The 18,288-nt window shown below is 45.8% G+C and overlaps 1 protein-coding gene across 1 annotated transcript in view; it reads right to left on the bottom strand.

Moving 5' to 3' along the window:
• myo16 (myosin XVI) overlaps positions 1–17,871 on the bottom strand; it is a gene marked incomplete at both ends in the record, with an annotated part of 120,000 nt that extends 102,129 nt beyond the window's left edge. Inside the window, 2 exon segments of the mRNA XM_083776781.1 lie at positions 8,704–9,000; positions 17,844–17,871. Coding sequence (XP_083632907.1) covers positions 8,704–9,000; positions 17,844–17,871 — 325 coding nt within the window.
• Between the last annotated feature and the right edge of the window lie 417 nt (positions 17,872–18,288).

Below are 18,288 nucleotides of genomic sequence, written 5' to 3'. Positions count from 1 at the left end.
TGAGAATGTAGACGAATTGTTATTTTGATCAATGTTTGCCAGTTATCTCTCCTACTATGGTACCACATAGTACACAGCATGGAATTGTGTACAAAATCGTATTCAATGACAACATATATTATTTAGTTTTGGGTCTGAGAGGCTAAATCTCATCAGAATGTGGACCAATTGGCTCAAAAGCCGATTAAATAATGGATCTTTGCATGATAAAGGTTGAAAACCACTGTTTTAAGTACCCATTTTGGGCGGGAACCCCTTTTGGTGTTTAAAGGTGTTGTGAAACAGAAATGGTGAACAACATGAAAATGGTGTTTCAACATGAAAACAGTTTCTGAACCAATCAGAGCGTCGCATCCCTTCAGGCGATGGGACGGTAGCTAGGGACGGTAGCTATGCTATGCGCAACAGCGTGGTATGTGTTTGTTTATAAATCAGATGGTCGGCCAGCTGTACCAGTTTACTGTTATGTGGCTTATTTCTACCCTATAATGTTTTCAGATACATATTTTAGCGTGATGATTGAGTTGAAACCGAGTAATACACTGTCTGGATGTTATCTTGAATGGAAATAAAAACTGAGTATTCTGTAATCAGTAGCAGCTGTGTTGGACGGATGCGCAAATATGGGGAATTAAACGGGTGAGCTTCATTGTTATTGGCTTTTATCGATGTGTATCTCTACACGTCATCACGCAGCACGTTTTCGTTTTAATAAATAAATAATACAATCGTTTTTATGGACCTTTGATATAAAAACACACAGAAATGAGAATTCTCAAAAAAAATTGGCATCCATTGTTAGGTATGCCCATATGATGACCACGGATATGGTCTAAAAGTGTGAAAAACGTCTTTTTCATTTCACTGTGCCTTTAAGCATTACGTTATTCTTTAGCTATTGAAAAATGGCAGATCTACAAGCTCATAGCGCGGCACCGAGTGCCGCGCTACAAGCTTGTATAGGTCTGCTATTTTAGAAAAATCGTGAAAATGTGTATGATATTATAATCTCAATAACAGGATGAATTCAATCCGGTCATCTGGTCAGCAACTATACACCAAACTTCAAGATTAGCTTTTCTTTTCATAAGATTGTATATAAATCATTAGTGTGGGATCGGGGGGGGCATCACTCCTATTGAGTTTGCTGGTAACCAGCAGCTCAATATAAAAACCCACAGACCCCCAGAGTACAATGGTTCATAGTACCCTCATTCCGTTGGGGAGGCCATGATGGGAATTGATTGTGAGGTTGCATGAGTCACAGAGGGGGGGGAACCAGCTGGTGCATTTCCACTTGTGCCTCGCCTGGATGAAGTTAAGGGATGAGTTTGGGAAAAAGCAATTTCGCCCCCAAATGTCGCGCCACATCCAGGCCGCGTGTTTGCATATGACGGATGGAGAGGGAGAGAGGAAATAATGTGTACACATCTCGCTTTCCTTATGGGACGATGTTCTCTCTCACTGTCTCACCTTCTCTGCACTATCAGACCCCTCTCTGGTTCAGCCTGAAATTGTCTTTCATTTCATTTAGTTTTTCTGGCTCAGAATCTTTCTTTAGTTAGGCTTTTCACCCTGCTGCTTTTTGTTTCTCTTCCCGGCTTCTCTTAAATTGTGTGTGTATGTGTGTGTGTGTGTGTGTCTGTGCGTGTGTGCGTGCGCACATGCGTGCATTTGTAAGACAGAGAGAGGAAGTGATCTGGTTACCTGGATGCCTCGTCAGCAGAGTGTGCTGAGAGTTGCTACTGTATCTCTGAATGGGATCTAGAGGAGTGTGTGTGTGTGTGTGTGTGTGTGTGTGTGTGTGTGTGTGTGTGCGCACGTGCATGAGTCCTTAATTAGACATGCTGACAAAGGCTAACCGCGTCCAGCACACGCGCGTGGCACACACACGCCCCACACGCATCTTCAACATAATGAATACCCAAGGTGAAGATGCGTTTTAATACATTTTTTTTGTTTTCTCCAATCATTATTCTTCTGGGTGGGTGTGGGGGACAACTAGACATGGAAAATTGAAAAGAAAGGTAATTAATTGCAGGACCAAGATGAAAGGAGTGCATGCTGTTTAATTCAACAGATAAGGACATTCAGCTGAGAGAGAGGCGCCCGGCGTCTCTGTTTGGACACAGTCTATCACGTCCATTTCATGGATTCAACACTTCAAGGGAGATCAAGGAGAAGTAATCAACACATCGTTTGAGAGCGGTTTAATTCTGTTCATCATATCTAGTGCAGACTGGCAGGGAGGCTGACTGGATCATTTGCAACAAAGCCAGGGGTCCCCAATCCCCCAGGGGTGACACAAATAAGCATTTACACATTCACTACCATTCCTCAGTCGTTGACCTCATCTCCTCCAAATCAATGCCCAAAGCCCAACCCCCCCCCCCCCCCCCCCCACACACACACACACACACACACACACACACACACACAACATAGTGTACACATTATTTAATTCCTCTTCTCTTAATTCCTCTTAATTCCTTCTCTTAAAATGCCGGAAGATTATGTCGTATAAAATTAGCATTCCCATGGGAACGGTGCAGGCCCTGAGGCACTTACTGTATGAATAGTGAGGAATGAAGCAACATGGAGACTAGTGCGCGTATACTGCAATGCAATCCCTCAAGAATAGCCCCGCATGCAGTACCATTAACGGATGCTCAAACGGCCATTGCTGGAAAGCAGCAGCACATGCCGTTCCACGACTTCCACCAATTAACAATCAATTGAAAGCAGCTGAGCTGCATGGCCTCACACAAGAAGCCCCTCAGTGATGCATGTTGCAGCACAGCAGCTTCAGCACAACCAGGCTGTGAGGTTATCTTAACGCCGTAGATCACAAAGCTTTCAAACACTCAAATGGTTCAATGAGACAGACAGCCCCATATGCATCCATCTCACACTGGGCCTGAAATCACTATTTTATTTAGTCTAGCTCCAGTTTTTTGGGGGTTTTTTTGCCATGCCCATCATCACTAAATGGACATTACGATGGCAGCCATTCAAGTCCAGTGCCGTCAGTCTGGTGGTGCCAGCGTGATGCCACGCTGAAGCCTGGGTGGTAAATGGGCATTAGGAGGAGTAGGAGTAGCGAGGGGTTGATTCATGCCCAGCCAAGGAACCCATGCAGGTCTCAGTCTGGCAGTTGTCTGGACACACCAGCTGCTCCCAACGATCCCAGCTGAACCTTGATGGAAGCCAAAGGGCGAGGGGAGTAGTCCATATAGCCCTCTGCCCTAATGCTGTTGCATTACAGCTATATGGGACTTTCAATGTATTGCCCTCGCAAAGATGGTTTTTGGTCATTAGAAAGACTACTTTCTCCCGGTGGGAATATAAACGTATTAGTTGCTGTGACAGTGAGGTCTAGCCAAACACCAACTCGCGATTCCTGCATCGCTGCCCTCCACAATTTCCTATCCAACATCAGGTTCTTGAGCTCTGCGGTGTTGTCAGCCAAGCTGTCGTGCCGCAGCACGTCTACATAGGTGGTACGCTTCTTTCCCCTCCTGGCTTGGCTCCCATAGTCAATTTACTTGCCTCAAGTTCTGGGTGCCTGACGCAGTGCCCTGCCAGCCTCATCCTTCTCTCTCATAAACGCATAAAATGCACTTTTTGGCCAGAAAAGGTTTTTTTTCCCCCCAGAAAGTCTTGACAATATCGGTAGAGGGCGCAGTGGAGTAACTAAAAGTATTTTTCTTCTGGTGAAAAGAAATCTATCATTTTCTGGCCAAAAAGTGCATTTTATACGTGTGGTGGGGGGCTCAGAGTATGTCCACCGGGAAAAATGGTCTTTCTAAAGACAATTTTTTTGTATTGGTGAGTAGCGAAATCATCGAGAGGCTGGTCTGCATTTCATGCGAGGGCAATGAATTGAAAGCACCTTAAAGCTGCTATAAGCTGCAATAATATGTCACAATTGTAATTACCTTTTTGGTATTCAGACAGCCAGCAATGGGTAATACACTCCCAATTTCTTTTTCTCTGTGACACATCTAGGGGCCACAAGAATTTCCTAGAAGCTTTGCCATTGGTCGATTAGCCTGTCTACTTCCTGATTGGTTAGTCATTTCGACCGGGTTTTTTTTCGACCAATGACAAAGCTTCTAGGAACATCTTTGAATGCAGATTGTGGCCCCTAGATGTGTCACAGAGACTAAATTAAAACATAAATAAAAAACAAAGTCATTAAAATGTTGACATATTATTGCTTATAGCAGCTTTAAGGTGGTAGACTTTCAATTCATTGGCCTTTAATGCAGCTTTAATGTTTCCCCTTGCTTCTCGGTGTAATCAATATAGTGTCAGTATTTCCATGAAGATATACAAATTAATTATTGGTTTTGTTCATTACTGGTGGCTTGGGTGGCAGGGAACGAAATATGCAAGATTTATTTTTAAAAATGTACTGAAAATCTCAAAGCTATTTCATGGTTTCGTGAGAAAGAATTGCAATTAATGCATTGCATGGATCCGTTATATCCTCTCCCAACACTGCTCTGCCCGTTAATTGACATGAGAAATGGGTGGTTGTGGTAAGATTAATGGAGTGGGTTGCATTTTATAGCGCTTTTCTATGCACTATACGTGCTTACTCAAAGTGCTTTACAATGGTCCATTAATTCATACATTGTGAGGTGAAACGGTGAACAGTCGACGCCAGCGTCCTCACTTCCCACACACCAATGGTGGCAACTACTGGATGCAAGGTGGGGTTCAGTGTCTTGCCCAAGGACACTTCGACATGTGGACAGGAGGAGCCGGGAATCGAACCCCCGACCCACGGGTCATTGGACGACCTGCTCTATACCTCCTGAGCCACAGCCGCCCTTAACCCATTTTGGGCGTTATACTTTAGCTATTGAAAAATAGCAGATCTACAGTTTCTGAACCAATCAGAGCGTTGCATCCCTTCAGGCGATGGGACGGTAGCTAGGGACAGTAGCTATGCTATACGCAGGAGCATGGGTGTGTGTTTGTTTACAAGTCAGATAGTTGGCCAGCTGTACCAGTTTACTGTTATGTGGCTTATTTCTACCCTATAATGTTTTCACATACATATTTTAGCGTGATGATTAAGTTGAAACCGAGTAATACACTGTCTGGATGTTATCTTGAATGGGAATAAAAACGGAGTATTTCTGTAATCCGTAGCAGCTGTGCTGCACGGATGCGGAGATATGTGGAATTACACGGGTGAGCATCATTTTTATTGGCTTTTATCGATGTGTATCTCTACACGTCATCACGCAGCACGTTTTCGTTTTCAGGAAGTAATTAAAAAATCACACCCGTGTGAACCAGGGGGGCAGTCAGCCAGATATTTCGTGAAGCCTCATTTGAAATCGGTAGTTCATATAATGGCCTGTTGTGGCGCTGGACTGGACCCAAAAAGCCCCATAGCTCCATAGAGGCCCATGTATTTTGGCCCAACTTCACCTAGACTGTATTACCTTAATAAACATGGTCATGAATACTTTCTTCTTCCAGTCACTAGTTTAAAGTCTCATTTCTAATGTCATAATATTCTTTTTGGAAAATTATGGTCCCATTAATTAAAATAATGACCATAAAGTCGCGTATGTTCTGAGGGGCGTGGCTACCGTTACCGTCTATGATCGGGATTCCCCTCCCACTCAAGAGTCTACTCCTCCCACTCGAGTCAAAATAAAAACCAACGGAGAAGAAGGGGGGAAGTCCCGCCTCGTTGTCTGGGCAGCCAATGGCCAGCTGGACCCAAACGGAGCCAGCCAATGGCCAGCTGGTACCAAACGGATCTAGAAAGATGGCGACTTACATCAGGAATTAGCATATTATTACAGGCTTCATTTTACGTTCATGTTAGATCCGGGGAACGCTTTGTCCATATTTTTTACAGTCTATGGTGTGAACTGAGTGGTGCAACTCACGACCCCCCCCCCTCCCCCCCCCCCTCTCTCTCTCTCTCCCTCTCATTAGCAGGCAACTGCAGCACTCTGTTTCTGGCACAACAGCGCCCCTACTGGTACTCATTCTCGTGCTCATTAACGTCACAGACACGGACATTGCTGGTTGTAGGAGTGGTTGCACCACTCAAAAATGTTTTATGGACTTTTGATATAAAACACACAGAAATGAGAATTTGCCCATTTCTTTGCCATCCATTGTTAGGTATGCCCATATGAGGACTACGGATATGGTCTAAAAGTGTGAAAAACCATTTTTTTTATTTCACTACGCCTTGACTTAGCCTCAGTCAGAAACGGTCACAGGTGTGTGCGATATTAATTGTGAGATTACCATAATGACGGTAATCATTAAAGGACCACTTTTGAACCTATCTTCATATAATAGGTCCTCACTAATAATCATGATAAAATGGCACGTTTTTTTCTACACGGTCTGTGTCACATAGGAGGCCTAATCTAATTGAATACCCCTGCCATAAAGCATTACACTTGTTTACAAGAGGGTCCACCATTTTCAATTCATCATATCATTTTGTACACTATGCACTTCTATAAAGCCAAAAACAGGAAATCATCATAAAGGAGGTAAAAAGGGGGAAAACGTATACAGTGAGGGAGGAAAGGGGTGGGTGGAGTCAAGGGATTTACATCTTAATGACAGTTGGTAGGGCGTTCCACATTTTTGTGGCATAGGAGTGAAATGAATTTAGGTGGACCCTCTTGTAAACAAGTGTCCACTCACAGTTAACAGTCTTTGTATTGAGTTGTGCTTGAAATGTAGTGTAATTCTGCAAACTGTTAATATTTTATCAATCAATCAATCAATCAATCCTTGTTTGTGCCGAATCTGGGTTGCACATGGTTTTTTGAACTCCCTCTGGTGTTGTTGTGTTGCTGGCATGATTAGACTGACTGAGCATCACTGTTTATTATGATACACTTTTCATTTCATAAAAAAAAAAAACGCGGTAATGAACCCGATACCGCGGTATGCGTTACATACCGGCGGTATGGCGGTATTGCGGTTATTGCACCCAGCCCTACTGTCCGCTTCCCCATATTCCATCCAAATTGGCTAAAATTGCCTTCCAAAGATTGCAGGATTGGTCTGTTTTGAACAAAATGCCTCAAATCATGAACGCAGAGTGCACTTTGAGGGAAATGTTGCATGCACATTCGCACTAGGCAGAGGAAAAAATGGCACTTGAAATTTTTCACATCAGCCTCATGGTGGCGCTCTAACTGGCTCAGGGGTTGACACTAAGGTCTCAGAGGCACTTGCCCATCAACTTGCCCGGGCAAGTACAGGTCATGTCCTATACTTGCCCAAAGGTTATGCCCACGTGCCCGAAAAGTAAATCATCCATTATAAAATGACGGGTAAAATATTAATTACCATTCAATTTAACTTACTTTCTGGGACTCATCTAGCCCTGTCCCAGTGCTTACAGCGAGTCTCTCTCACTGACGCCCTGCTGGAGTCCCATCCACTGCTCACTAGCAGCTTTTCCCACTGCGTGCGAGGGTTTACCGAAAATAAACAAAACGACGTAACTACTCACCAACACAAAGCCTGCTAGACCTTGGTAAAAGTATATTCTCGAAGCTGGGAAGCGTCTCAGCTTCTCTCTAAAATTGTAGTCATTAAATAAAATGAATCCAACCAGTTCGGCGCATGCTTTGCGTCGGCGAGTAGTTACGTCGCTGCGTCAGTGAGAGAGACTCGCTGTAAACACTGTACCAGGGCTAGGACTCACTGTGCAATAAAAAATACCTCAATTTGTATTAGTAAGTGAAGCAACAGTGAAAACAGCACATAAGTAAACAGTGCTCTTATTTTACATTCCAGTTCAGCTGTTTAGACAGATATCTCATGTGTTTATAGACTGTTGAGTCTCCTCTCAAATGAGCACTTGCCCGGTCGGGCACACTTAAAGCAAACTCCACGTGCCCAAAGGTTTACCTGCCAGGGGCAGGTGGGCAACCCTTAGGGCTCCATTGTAGTCACCGCTACACCCCTTATCCCTAAACATCTTTCCCTTTTTTTAATTTCTTTTAACAATTTTACTATTCAGAAATATTTTGCAAAATAATTGCAAAAAGGCAAAGAAGTTTAGGCTTTTTTGACGGTGACGAGCCCTTAGTTTAAATGCCTGTCAGGCCCATTCGTCTTTTTACCTATAACGGCACCGATCTGTGTAAAACTTTGTATACCCACTCCCTAGAGGCCAAGGAAAAACCTTTGACATGCATTTTCACATCTGCTCTTTATAGCGCCACCAGGGCTTTTGTAAAAAAAAAATTACTCCTTTAGATTTTATCCAAATGTCACGCACATCGGTACACATTATCTCTATAGTCATGTGATCAAGACGGGTGTTGAAGATTGGCTTCCAATGTTTTCAGTTCAGGAGTGGCCCGTTTAGTACAAAATGCCACAAATAATTAACACAGCATCCGATTGCGGTGAAACTGTGCACGCATATTCCCACTAGGCTGAGGAAGAAATGCCACTTGACATTTTCCCCCAAAAATGCTCCTATCCTCCAACACTACAACAAGCAATTACACCGTTTCAAAGTGGATTTTCATGACAAGCAACTCAGCGGTTGGTGCAGTGGCTGTTCAAAGGCAACTCTATAATTAGGCAGTATATGTCTAGCACCGATCCTGTTAACAGTTGGAACACACACTCTCTGCTGTACACCCCCCCGCCCCCCCCAATCCACACACACTGCACACGCACCTTCTTTGTCATCGTGGCGGACGATGGCGTCCCGCAGCATGTCGGCATGGCTGAAGCGAATGCGGTGCTTCTTGCGGTGGTGGCTGGGCGGGACGCGGGCCTTGACGCCGCCGCCGCCACCGCCAACCTGCTGCTGCTGCTGGCGCTGCAGACTCTTCTCTCTGTCGTAGTACGCCCTGAGCTGGTCGCAGCGCATCCGCCGGACCAGCCTCTGGCGCTGGCCGACGGGCAGAGACTCCAGCAGGCACTGGTCTATCTCCATGTTCTGACGGAAGACGTTACATAGCTGGAAACAACCTGCAGAGAGAGAACGAGAAAGGTAGATTAAAAGACTGTATAGTGGTGGGGCGCCCGCTGGCCAAGTGGTCCAGGCGCATGCCACATATATAATAGGCTCTGGCCTGACAGCGCTCTGCGTGTTCGAGTCCCGTTCATGACGACCTTTGCTGCATGTCTCTCCCCTTCTCTCTCTCTCCCCCCCCCCCCTCTCTCTCTCTCTCTCTCTCTCTCTTTCCTCTCCATCTTAAACAAATATTTACAGTACCGGTAGTATAGTACACCTACACCTAGTATACTGTAAGTATATTACTAGGGGTTCATGCTAATAATGTCTCAGAGGCACTTCCCCGTCTAGGCAAGTACAGGTCACGTTGTACTTGACCACAGGTCATGCCCACTTGCACGAAAAGTACATTATCCATTATAAAATGACAGGTCAAATTTGATTTACCGTTCAAATTTAATTGTCCTGGCTCAGCGTGTTCCAGTTGAAACAAAGTTTTAGTTAAAATCACAGGAATTAACAATTAAGTCTCATGACCAGGGCTCGACAGTGCGACTAGGTACTCGCATTTGCGACTAAAAATATCACTGTGCGACTTGTAAAATTAAATTTGTCGCACAGGTGCGACTACAGGATGTGATAAAGACAAGTCTCTGTCTACAGCAAGTGCACGTTCTATAGTCGCGGTTCTATACCTACATTTATATTTCTGAACGGCGGTGTCGTTCGCCAAAAAGAGAAGAGCTACAAGCTAACAACGTGTCGAGGCTCAATGCGGTGTCATTTGAAGATCTGTCCCCTTTGCTCCCACCGCCCCTCCCCTCACTGTGTTGTTGCTCCGTGCTCCGTGCTATTCCCTGGCACTGGCTGTCACTGCTTGTCAGCAGCGGCAGTCAGAAAATAAGTCAGAGCGGGATAGCATTAGCATGATAGCACAGAGTCAGAAGGAATTGCTTGGACCCCGACACGGCGACGGGAGGCATACTATCATCCGACAGAGCATGCTCCGAGGTGCGCTGCGGGTCGGGAGAGGGTTGCGGTTAGGTTTAGGTGTCTGCCCCGGGGGAGGTTAGGGTTAGGGTGAGGGAGGAGGTAGGTTGTCGTTCGGACCAATGCTCCGTCGGATGAAAGTACTGCACTCCACGGCGACACGTTATTTGCAAAGTCTGTTTGTAATGCTCAAAGTTCAAACGTAACTTACTTTTAACCAAACGCGGGTGAAACAGCGTGCAGCCGTGCACGCACGCGCGCGCACACACACATGGAGTCGACGGATTGATGTTTATCAAAAACAACCCTTGCTTAGCGTTTGCTTACAAAAGCGTGTGCCCAGCATAAATGATAATGCGAATGACCGAACTGGCTGGATTACCGTATTAATATCAGTCAGTCAGTCAAAGCCAAGGAGAATGTTACAATACTAATTCACCATCGAGCAGCCTCTGCACTGTCTGAATGTCACACTAACATGATAGAAAACAGAAGGATAAAAACGGATAGCCTGTCTATCCATCCATGAGCAACATATTATCTATCTAGCTCTGGTCCATAGCTCTAATGTGTTGCACGTATTAGAGGTATGGAACAGAGCTACTATCGATCTATCTACAAAGTATTAGCATAAAACAAATTGATTATATAGATTATATGAAAACAAACATAACAATGATATCATGATGAATATCACTATTTTGTGATAATTGCTGAAAAGATAGTGATATAATATTTTGACATATTCTTTTCCACCCCTACCTCATATCACTTCATTAAAGAAAAATCACACCCATGTTAAGTGAGGGGCGCATTTGTCATCATACATCATCAGATATCATCTCATACTGGCCAATCAGAATGCCTGTTGCCTGTGATTGGTTAGCTGATTTGCTCGTTTACATATGACATACATTTTCCCTTCAATGTCAATGGCGTTTAATTTATGTCATATTTAGCAGAATTTTGACGTAATTTCTCTGTTGATTGTCAATGGCTCATTTTGAGATGTGTGGGGACAAAGGCTGTATATAGGAGGGGCTAGCGCCCCTTAAAAATACATAATTTTTCATCGTGCTCCTAAAATAATTTGTGTGCTACTAGATTTTTCAACTTAGGCGCACACGTGCTACTTGGAAAAATGCTAAGCGTCGAGCCCTGCTCATGACACATAGAAGTGAATATTACACGAGAGAGAGAGAGAGAGAGAGAGAGAGAGAGAGAATGTTTATAGACAGATATCTCGTGTTGCGTTTATAGCAAAGTAATGAGGGTTGCCTTCCCCACAAAAAAAAACACGTGCTTGCCCCGGTGGGGCAACCCGAAAGCAAACACCATCTGCCCGAAAAGTTGTATTTACTTGCCACGGGCAGTTGGATAACCGTTAGTGTCAAACACTGTCAGCTGCGCTGCACTGCACTCACGGTGAAAGTACGGAGACAGTACAGTACACACGTTGGGCCCTTAAAGCTTTGATTTGATTTGAGTAATTTGTGTATTATCACCTTGAGGGTTGTCAGTTATCAACTCCATTTTCCTGTTATCACTCCACTCACCCATGAGGGCAAATAAAAGGTTGAGGAAATGTGTATGTATATTACTACCAGATCCATAACATAAATAATGCAATACATCCACTACAAAAAGCTCTGTGTGCAAACTGTGCATTGCATGTAAGAGTTACAGAAAGGTGACAGATTTACTTAAGCAAGAGAAACCACTGCAGAGTGCAGACCATAGCGGTTTGTTTATTCAAACGCTGCATGATACTGAGTTGGTAGGACAAAACGCCCAGATCATAGAACACACTAGCACTGTCTGGAGTTTCACCTCCAGGCAAATGTGTGTTGTGTGTGTTGTGTGCGTGCGTGTGTGTGTGTGTGTGTGTGTGTGTGCGTGTGTGTGTGTGTGTGTGTAAATGTGTGTTTGTTAACAGTGTGTCTGTTTAGTGCTCGTCATGTTTGGAGTGGAGTGTCTGTGGAACCCAGGGGCGTGTTGTTGAGAAAGGCATCAGTGTGTTTTTGTATACGTCTGTTTGTCCTGCCGGCAACATTCTCCTGACTCTGCATATAATCTCTCTTGGTGGAACTGAGCCAAGCAGAGCTCATTGCCAGGCAGCAGCCCAGCTTATTATGATCTGCCCGAGTGGTGAGTGGTGAGATATCGCTTCTGCAGTGACTGGGCTCTGTATGTGATGAGTGGTGGTGTTTTTGTCGACTAAAACTCAGACGATAAATGTTTGTCGACTGCCTTTTTCCACTAGGGAAAACTGAATAAAAAATAAATGAAAAATAAAACTAAGACTAAACATATTATTGACAATTTCATCAACAGATAAAAAACTAGACTAAAATGCTAGGAAGGGACTAGTGGACAAGAGATCCAGTAAGAGTCATTTTACACTTGGTTGCATGCTGAAAATAGCCGATCTACAAGCTCACAACGCGTCGCCGCGCGACATAAATTGCATGCTGCGTTCATGATTTGAGGCTTTTTGTTCAAAACGGGCCAACCCTGCAAACTTTGTAAGCCAATATTAGCCACTTAGGATGGAATATGAAATATTGGACAGATCCGTCATGAGCATATGACTATAGAGGATTTTTGGACAGAAGCTGGAGGTGTAATATCAAAAAAGTGTTTTAGTCGGCCTCCTGGTGGCGCTATAAAAGGCAGGTCAAAGGTTTGTCCTTGGACTCTAGGGAGTGTGCACTCAAGGTTTCACGCAGATCGGTGCAGTTATAGGTAATAAAAAAGGTGAAAAGCTGCCTCATGGTGGCGCTTTTCCGTAGCGTTTGTTCATAAAAGTCACATATATATATATATATATATATATATATATATATCGGTCCTTTGTTTCCACCGGTCTCCTCATTTGACCCGTCCTTGTTTTATTTCTCGTCTCCCGTCATGTCCACAGATAAGGAAACTCTCTCTCTCTCTCTCTCTCTCTCTGTCTCTCTTAAGTCTGTGTCTGCAAGATGCCTTTGATGTCCTAGACTCTTTGTTATCATAACTTTCACTGTCCCTCCCTCTCCTGCATGTTTTCCCCACAAGTGTACCCACAACAATAAGTATAAGAACTTGTTCTAATTTCTTCCGAGGACGAGACGAGCGCATCCCCCCCTTTGATCTCTTTGACAGACTCGACTCTCACCCTGCTCTACTTCCATCATTCACACCACGGAGAGAAGAAAACAGCAGACACAATGAAAGCACACACGGGGTTTCTCAACACAGACGTGTCTGTGTGGCTGATAAGATATAAACCTTGGTGTTTACAGTATGCGTCTAGTTTAAACGTTCCATCTGCAGCGGCCAACGTCTGGCTTTATGGGAGCGAGATCCCTTATCTGGCTGAAACAGAACGACGTGAGGCTGAAGAATGAAACCCCATGAATCAATCATTTTCTGCATGAGATAGACATCTAGTGTGCGCACAGTGCACACACACACACACACACACACACACACTAACACCTGTCCTACCCGCACAATAGGCCGGTACCATCTGGCTGGGGTTTGGAAATGCAAAAGGGGGTATTGTGTAGGTGTGTGTGTGTGTGTGTGTGTGTGTGTGTGTGTGTGTGTGTGTGTGTGTGTGTGTGTGTGTGTGTGTGCATTTTCAAACAAGGCAAGTCCCATTTACAGTACTGCTCACACCAGGTGGCCTCAAACACGTTTCAGTTGAGTTTGGGGGGAAAACTGGCAGTGGGCTGAAAACGCACGGAAACAAAGATGTATACATGCACATGCCTACTGGAATCTGTCTGTTCTAATGTCGTGCTGCATGCTCCATCACTCTGTGCTGCAATTTAATTCTTGCTTAATTCCTCCTGGCGGCCTTTTTCGCACCTCTTTTGCATATTTATCCTACTCCTATCGCATGCTCCTCTCCTCTCTCCTCCCCTCCCTTCTCGTATTGTCTTGTCTCGTCTCCTCACCTCACCTCTCCCCTTCCATGCCCTCTCCTCCTATCTCCTCTCTCCTATCCTACCGCGTACTCTCCTCTCCTCCCCTCTCGTCTCGTCTCCTCTCCGTCCCCTTCCATCCCCTCTCCTCATATCCCCTCTCCTACTCCCCTCCTCTCTCCCGCCCCCCTCTCTCCCTCCTCTCCCCATCTCTCCCCTCCCCTCCCCATCTCTCCTCTCCTCTCCTCTCCCCTCCCCTCCCCATCTCTACTCTCCTCTCCTCATATCTCCTCCCCTCCCCTCCCCTCCCTCTCCTCTCGTCTCCTCACCTCACCTCTCCCCTTCCATGCCCTCTCCTCATATCCCCTGTCCTCTCTCCCTCCACATTCCTCCTCTCCTCTCCCCTCTCTCCTCTCCTCTCCTCTCCTCTCCTCTCCTCTCCTCTCCTCTCCTCTCCTCTCCTCTCCTCTCCTCTCCTCTCCTCTGTGTCTTTGGATGCGTTCACGGCTGAGGTTCCGATTTAGAGAGCTTTGGGGAGAAGAGAAGGCTGGGGTATATGCTAAGCTGCTCCGCTCAACCAATCAGCCTGAGGCATTACATAGTCTGCAGAAGCATGCAGCGCCCAATTGCGAACCTCCTCCAACACCCCTGGAGCACAACGCTATACAACATAATGAAGAACATGCAACTCAACACATGCACACAGTCAGTCACCCAGAACCACTGTGTGTGTGTGTGTGCGCCAGACAGTGCACTGCATGCGGGGCACATGCATGGCACCCACAAAAGTGTTGACTATGTGGCCTGTGCCGTGCCACTGTGTCTGTCAGTTCCTATAGAGCCTCAGAGTGGACGTGGCTGGGACACAGCCAAGGAACAATAGAATGCTGCTCCACTGCAGGGACTCAGACAGCACTGGTACAGACTAAACTGACTGCACAAGCTTATACCTCGGGCTCCTGGAGTGTGCGTGCGTGCGTGCGTGCGTGTGCGTGCATGCACATCTGCAGCCTGCCTATAGGAATGTTTCGGGCAACAGCAAACAAATGCTTGGTGAATAAACACGAAACATTAATTTGCAGCTCTAGGCCTATAATCTTCAATAATATACAGAGGGTATACAATGATAAATGGTAAATGGTGCATTTACAGTATATATATTTACAGAGATTGTGCATTACATTCACACACACATTCACACACCGATGGCGGGGGAAACCATGCAAGGCACCAACCAGCACATCATGAGCAATTAGGGGGTTCAGTGTCTCTTGCTCAAGGACACTTCGACTCTGGGGGAGCCCGGGTTCGAACTGAACCTTTCGGTTTCCATCCGGTCACTCTACCCCTGAGCCGCCGGTGCCCTCAATGATGTACACAATGCATGCGTGTTCAATATAAATTGAAGGCGTCTGAATCAATGTCAAATTTACATTATATCTCACACAAACACACCCATTTCCCAATCTCTCTTCCTTGTCTCTCTATTCTTTCAATCCAACTCCATCACATCTCCCATGACATGCCCTCCTATTGTATACTTGGTCTATAGCCATCTTTTGGCAGTTTCCACCCGTAATCCCTAATCCCTGCCAATTCAGCTTGCATTGAACTCACACAACGATTATACGCCAACGCATACATGGGCAAATGGCGGCCCGCGGGCTACATGCCGCCCTCAACCTTCACTTAATGTGGCCCTCAGATACATTTTCAGAATACTGATATGTTATTTCAGCCGTTACAATTCCAAACATGCAAACATGACCCGCGTTAATTACTTATACAGTCTAAATTAGTAGCTTGTTGAATATAGTATTACAAATAATGTTATTGTCTTTTTTATGTCCAATATCTTTGTATTTAGTCAAAAATGACTTTTCAGGATCACAATAAAAACATAGCAAAATATTATTCAGGATTTCAATTAAAATATAGCAATAATGGCCGATGTACAAGTTCAAAACGCGTCGCCCCTCTGGAGTGAGCATGGAAATATAACGGCCCTCTCCATCGTCCAAAGTTTCCCACCCCTGCGCCAACGTATACCTCTCCCCTCTTCTACACTCTCCTCATCTTACCTCTCGTCTCCTCGCCTTACCTCTCCTCTATACCAATATCCTGTCCTAACATCCTCCCCTCTCATCCTGCAGCAGCTGTCTTTATGGGCAGCACAGGAAGTGCTCATAAACGGCTTCATGGAGGAAATACTAATGTGTCGTTCCTGTCTCTTCCAAACGCACAACACTGTCTATAAACGTGCACACGCACATGCACGCACGACGCACGCACGCACGACATACACACCAGTATGTCTTTCACTCTCCTCTCTGTGAAGCTTGTAAATCGGCCTTTAAACATGCCGTCTCCCGGGATCTCGCGCTGCCTGCAACCGCGACCGGACCATAACCTCCCCACTATGCACCGTGCATTACTTTATACGATGCATGATGGCAGCTTTAATAATGTAACACACACGTGGCATATGAATTACACGCGTCTGTGACACTGCGTCTTATATGGTATTACATTACCCTGCATACTGTGTAGAGGGAGAGAGAGAGAGAGAGAGAGAGAGAGAGAGAGAGAGAGAGAGAGAGAGAGAGAGAGAGAGAGAGAGTCTGCAACACATAATCAGGACGAGAAGAGCATGAATTATTAGACTATAGGAAAGAAGGATCGAGGGAGAGAGAGAGACACACAGACAGACAGACAGACAGACAGACAGACAGACAGACAGACAGACAGACAGACAGACAGACAGACAGACGAAGTTGACTCGTCCTGTTTTTCACATCTCCAGGCTGTCAGCAGCAGGTTTATTGATTGGGATGTGGAATATTTATATATATACATATACACCATCCCGGGCTATAGTATACAGCCAATAACACAGACAGCACTGCACCAGCTTGTAAATTATAGGGAGATATGTGCACGTCGGGCACATAATATAGCACTCATAGTCCTATCTCTCATGCGCCTTGCATTGCATGCACTCTCCCACATGCCAGGACAGGGTGATGGACAGGCCATATGCCTTTGTCTTTCCACCTTCGTTGTGGAGCCTCTCTCTCTCTCTCTCTCTATCTCTCTCCCTCTCTCCCTCTCTCCCTCTCTCCCCCTCCCTCCCTCCCTCCCTCCCTCCCTCCCTCCCTCCCTCTCCCTCCGTCCATCCTATAAGCTCCATCTATCCCTGGCTGGCCTTGTGTAAGTAATGCAGCATCCATCCCTCGTTGCCTCATTCATTCCTCTCCAGATCATGTCCATGGCTCAGCAGTCAGTCAGTCTCTCCCTCTCTCCCAGCGTCGCTCTCTCCTCCCTTCCATTTTTCTCTTTCACATTTTTTTCCCTTCCTCAGCTTTTTTCTCACTCTGTGTATGTGTATGTAAGACCTCTAGGCTCGATACCTCTCTCACTCTCTCTCTCTCTCTCTCTCTCTCTCTCTCTCTCTCTGTGTCAGAATGTGCTTAGACTCTACAAGGGATCGCTTTCTCTCACCACTCTCTCTCTCCCCTGTCGCTGTATACCTGCCGCATTCACCGGTCAACTTCACACATCTGCAGCAGTTCTCTGCAGCAAGCTCACACACCCACTGGCTGCGCGCACGCACACACACACACACACACACACACACACACATGCACACAGACGCACACACACTCTGACCCACATCTGCTATGCTATGTAGAGCAGCTAGCCAACTTTCCCACTGCCCACTGATCAACTGTCAACCACTGCACAATTAACGGACCGGTCTATAATGGCTCCATTACAACAGCAGACAGTAGTATATGCATACAGTAACTCATACAGTATATATGTCATGCTGAACATATAGTACATAAAGCTATTGCAGCACAAGCTCACACACCCACTGACTGCATGCCTGAAGCATGCACAAAATTAAGCACAGACACACCTGAAGAAGAGAGATGCCTTAAGTGATTACTTACAGCATTTGATGAAATGGTAGTGAGACATTTTTCTGGCTGCAGTGCCAGTCAGCCGGTCAGTCAGTCAGTCGGGTGGTCAGTCAGTCGGTCAGAGAGACAGACAGACAGGCAGTCAGACAGACAGATAGCAGAGCTACAGGTTCCAGCTAAACTAACACAGCACCGCTGCTAGTAAACCGGCAGGATGCATAATTCATCTCGGTCCCCGTGCACGCCGCTGTGCACGCTCTCTCTCTGCATTATTCACCGACAGCGACGGTGGCGGCAGCAGCAGCTCCGGTTGCAGTCCATACACACACACACACACACACACACACACACACACACACACACACAGGCACATGCATGCACAGACACACAATGCAATCCCCTCGATCAGTCACACACGCACACACACCACACTGTCGGCAGAAAGGCTGAGAGGCTGCGGCGGATTCTCTCTCTC

This window comes from Protomyctophum parallelum (assembly GCF_964188405.1).
Source record: "Protomyctophum parallelum genome assembly, chromosome: 11".
Taxonomy (NCBI): domain Eukaryota; kingdom Metazoa; phylum Chordata; class Actinopteri; order Myctophiformes; family Myctophidae; genus Protomyctophum; species Protomyctophum parallelum.
This window is presented reverse-complemented; position numbering and strand designations above follow the sequence as displayed.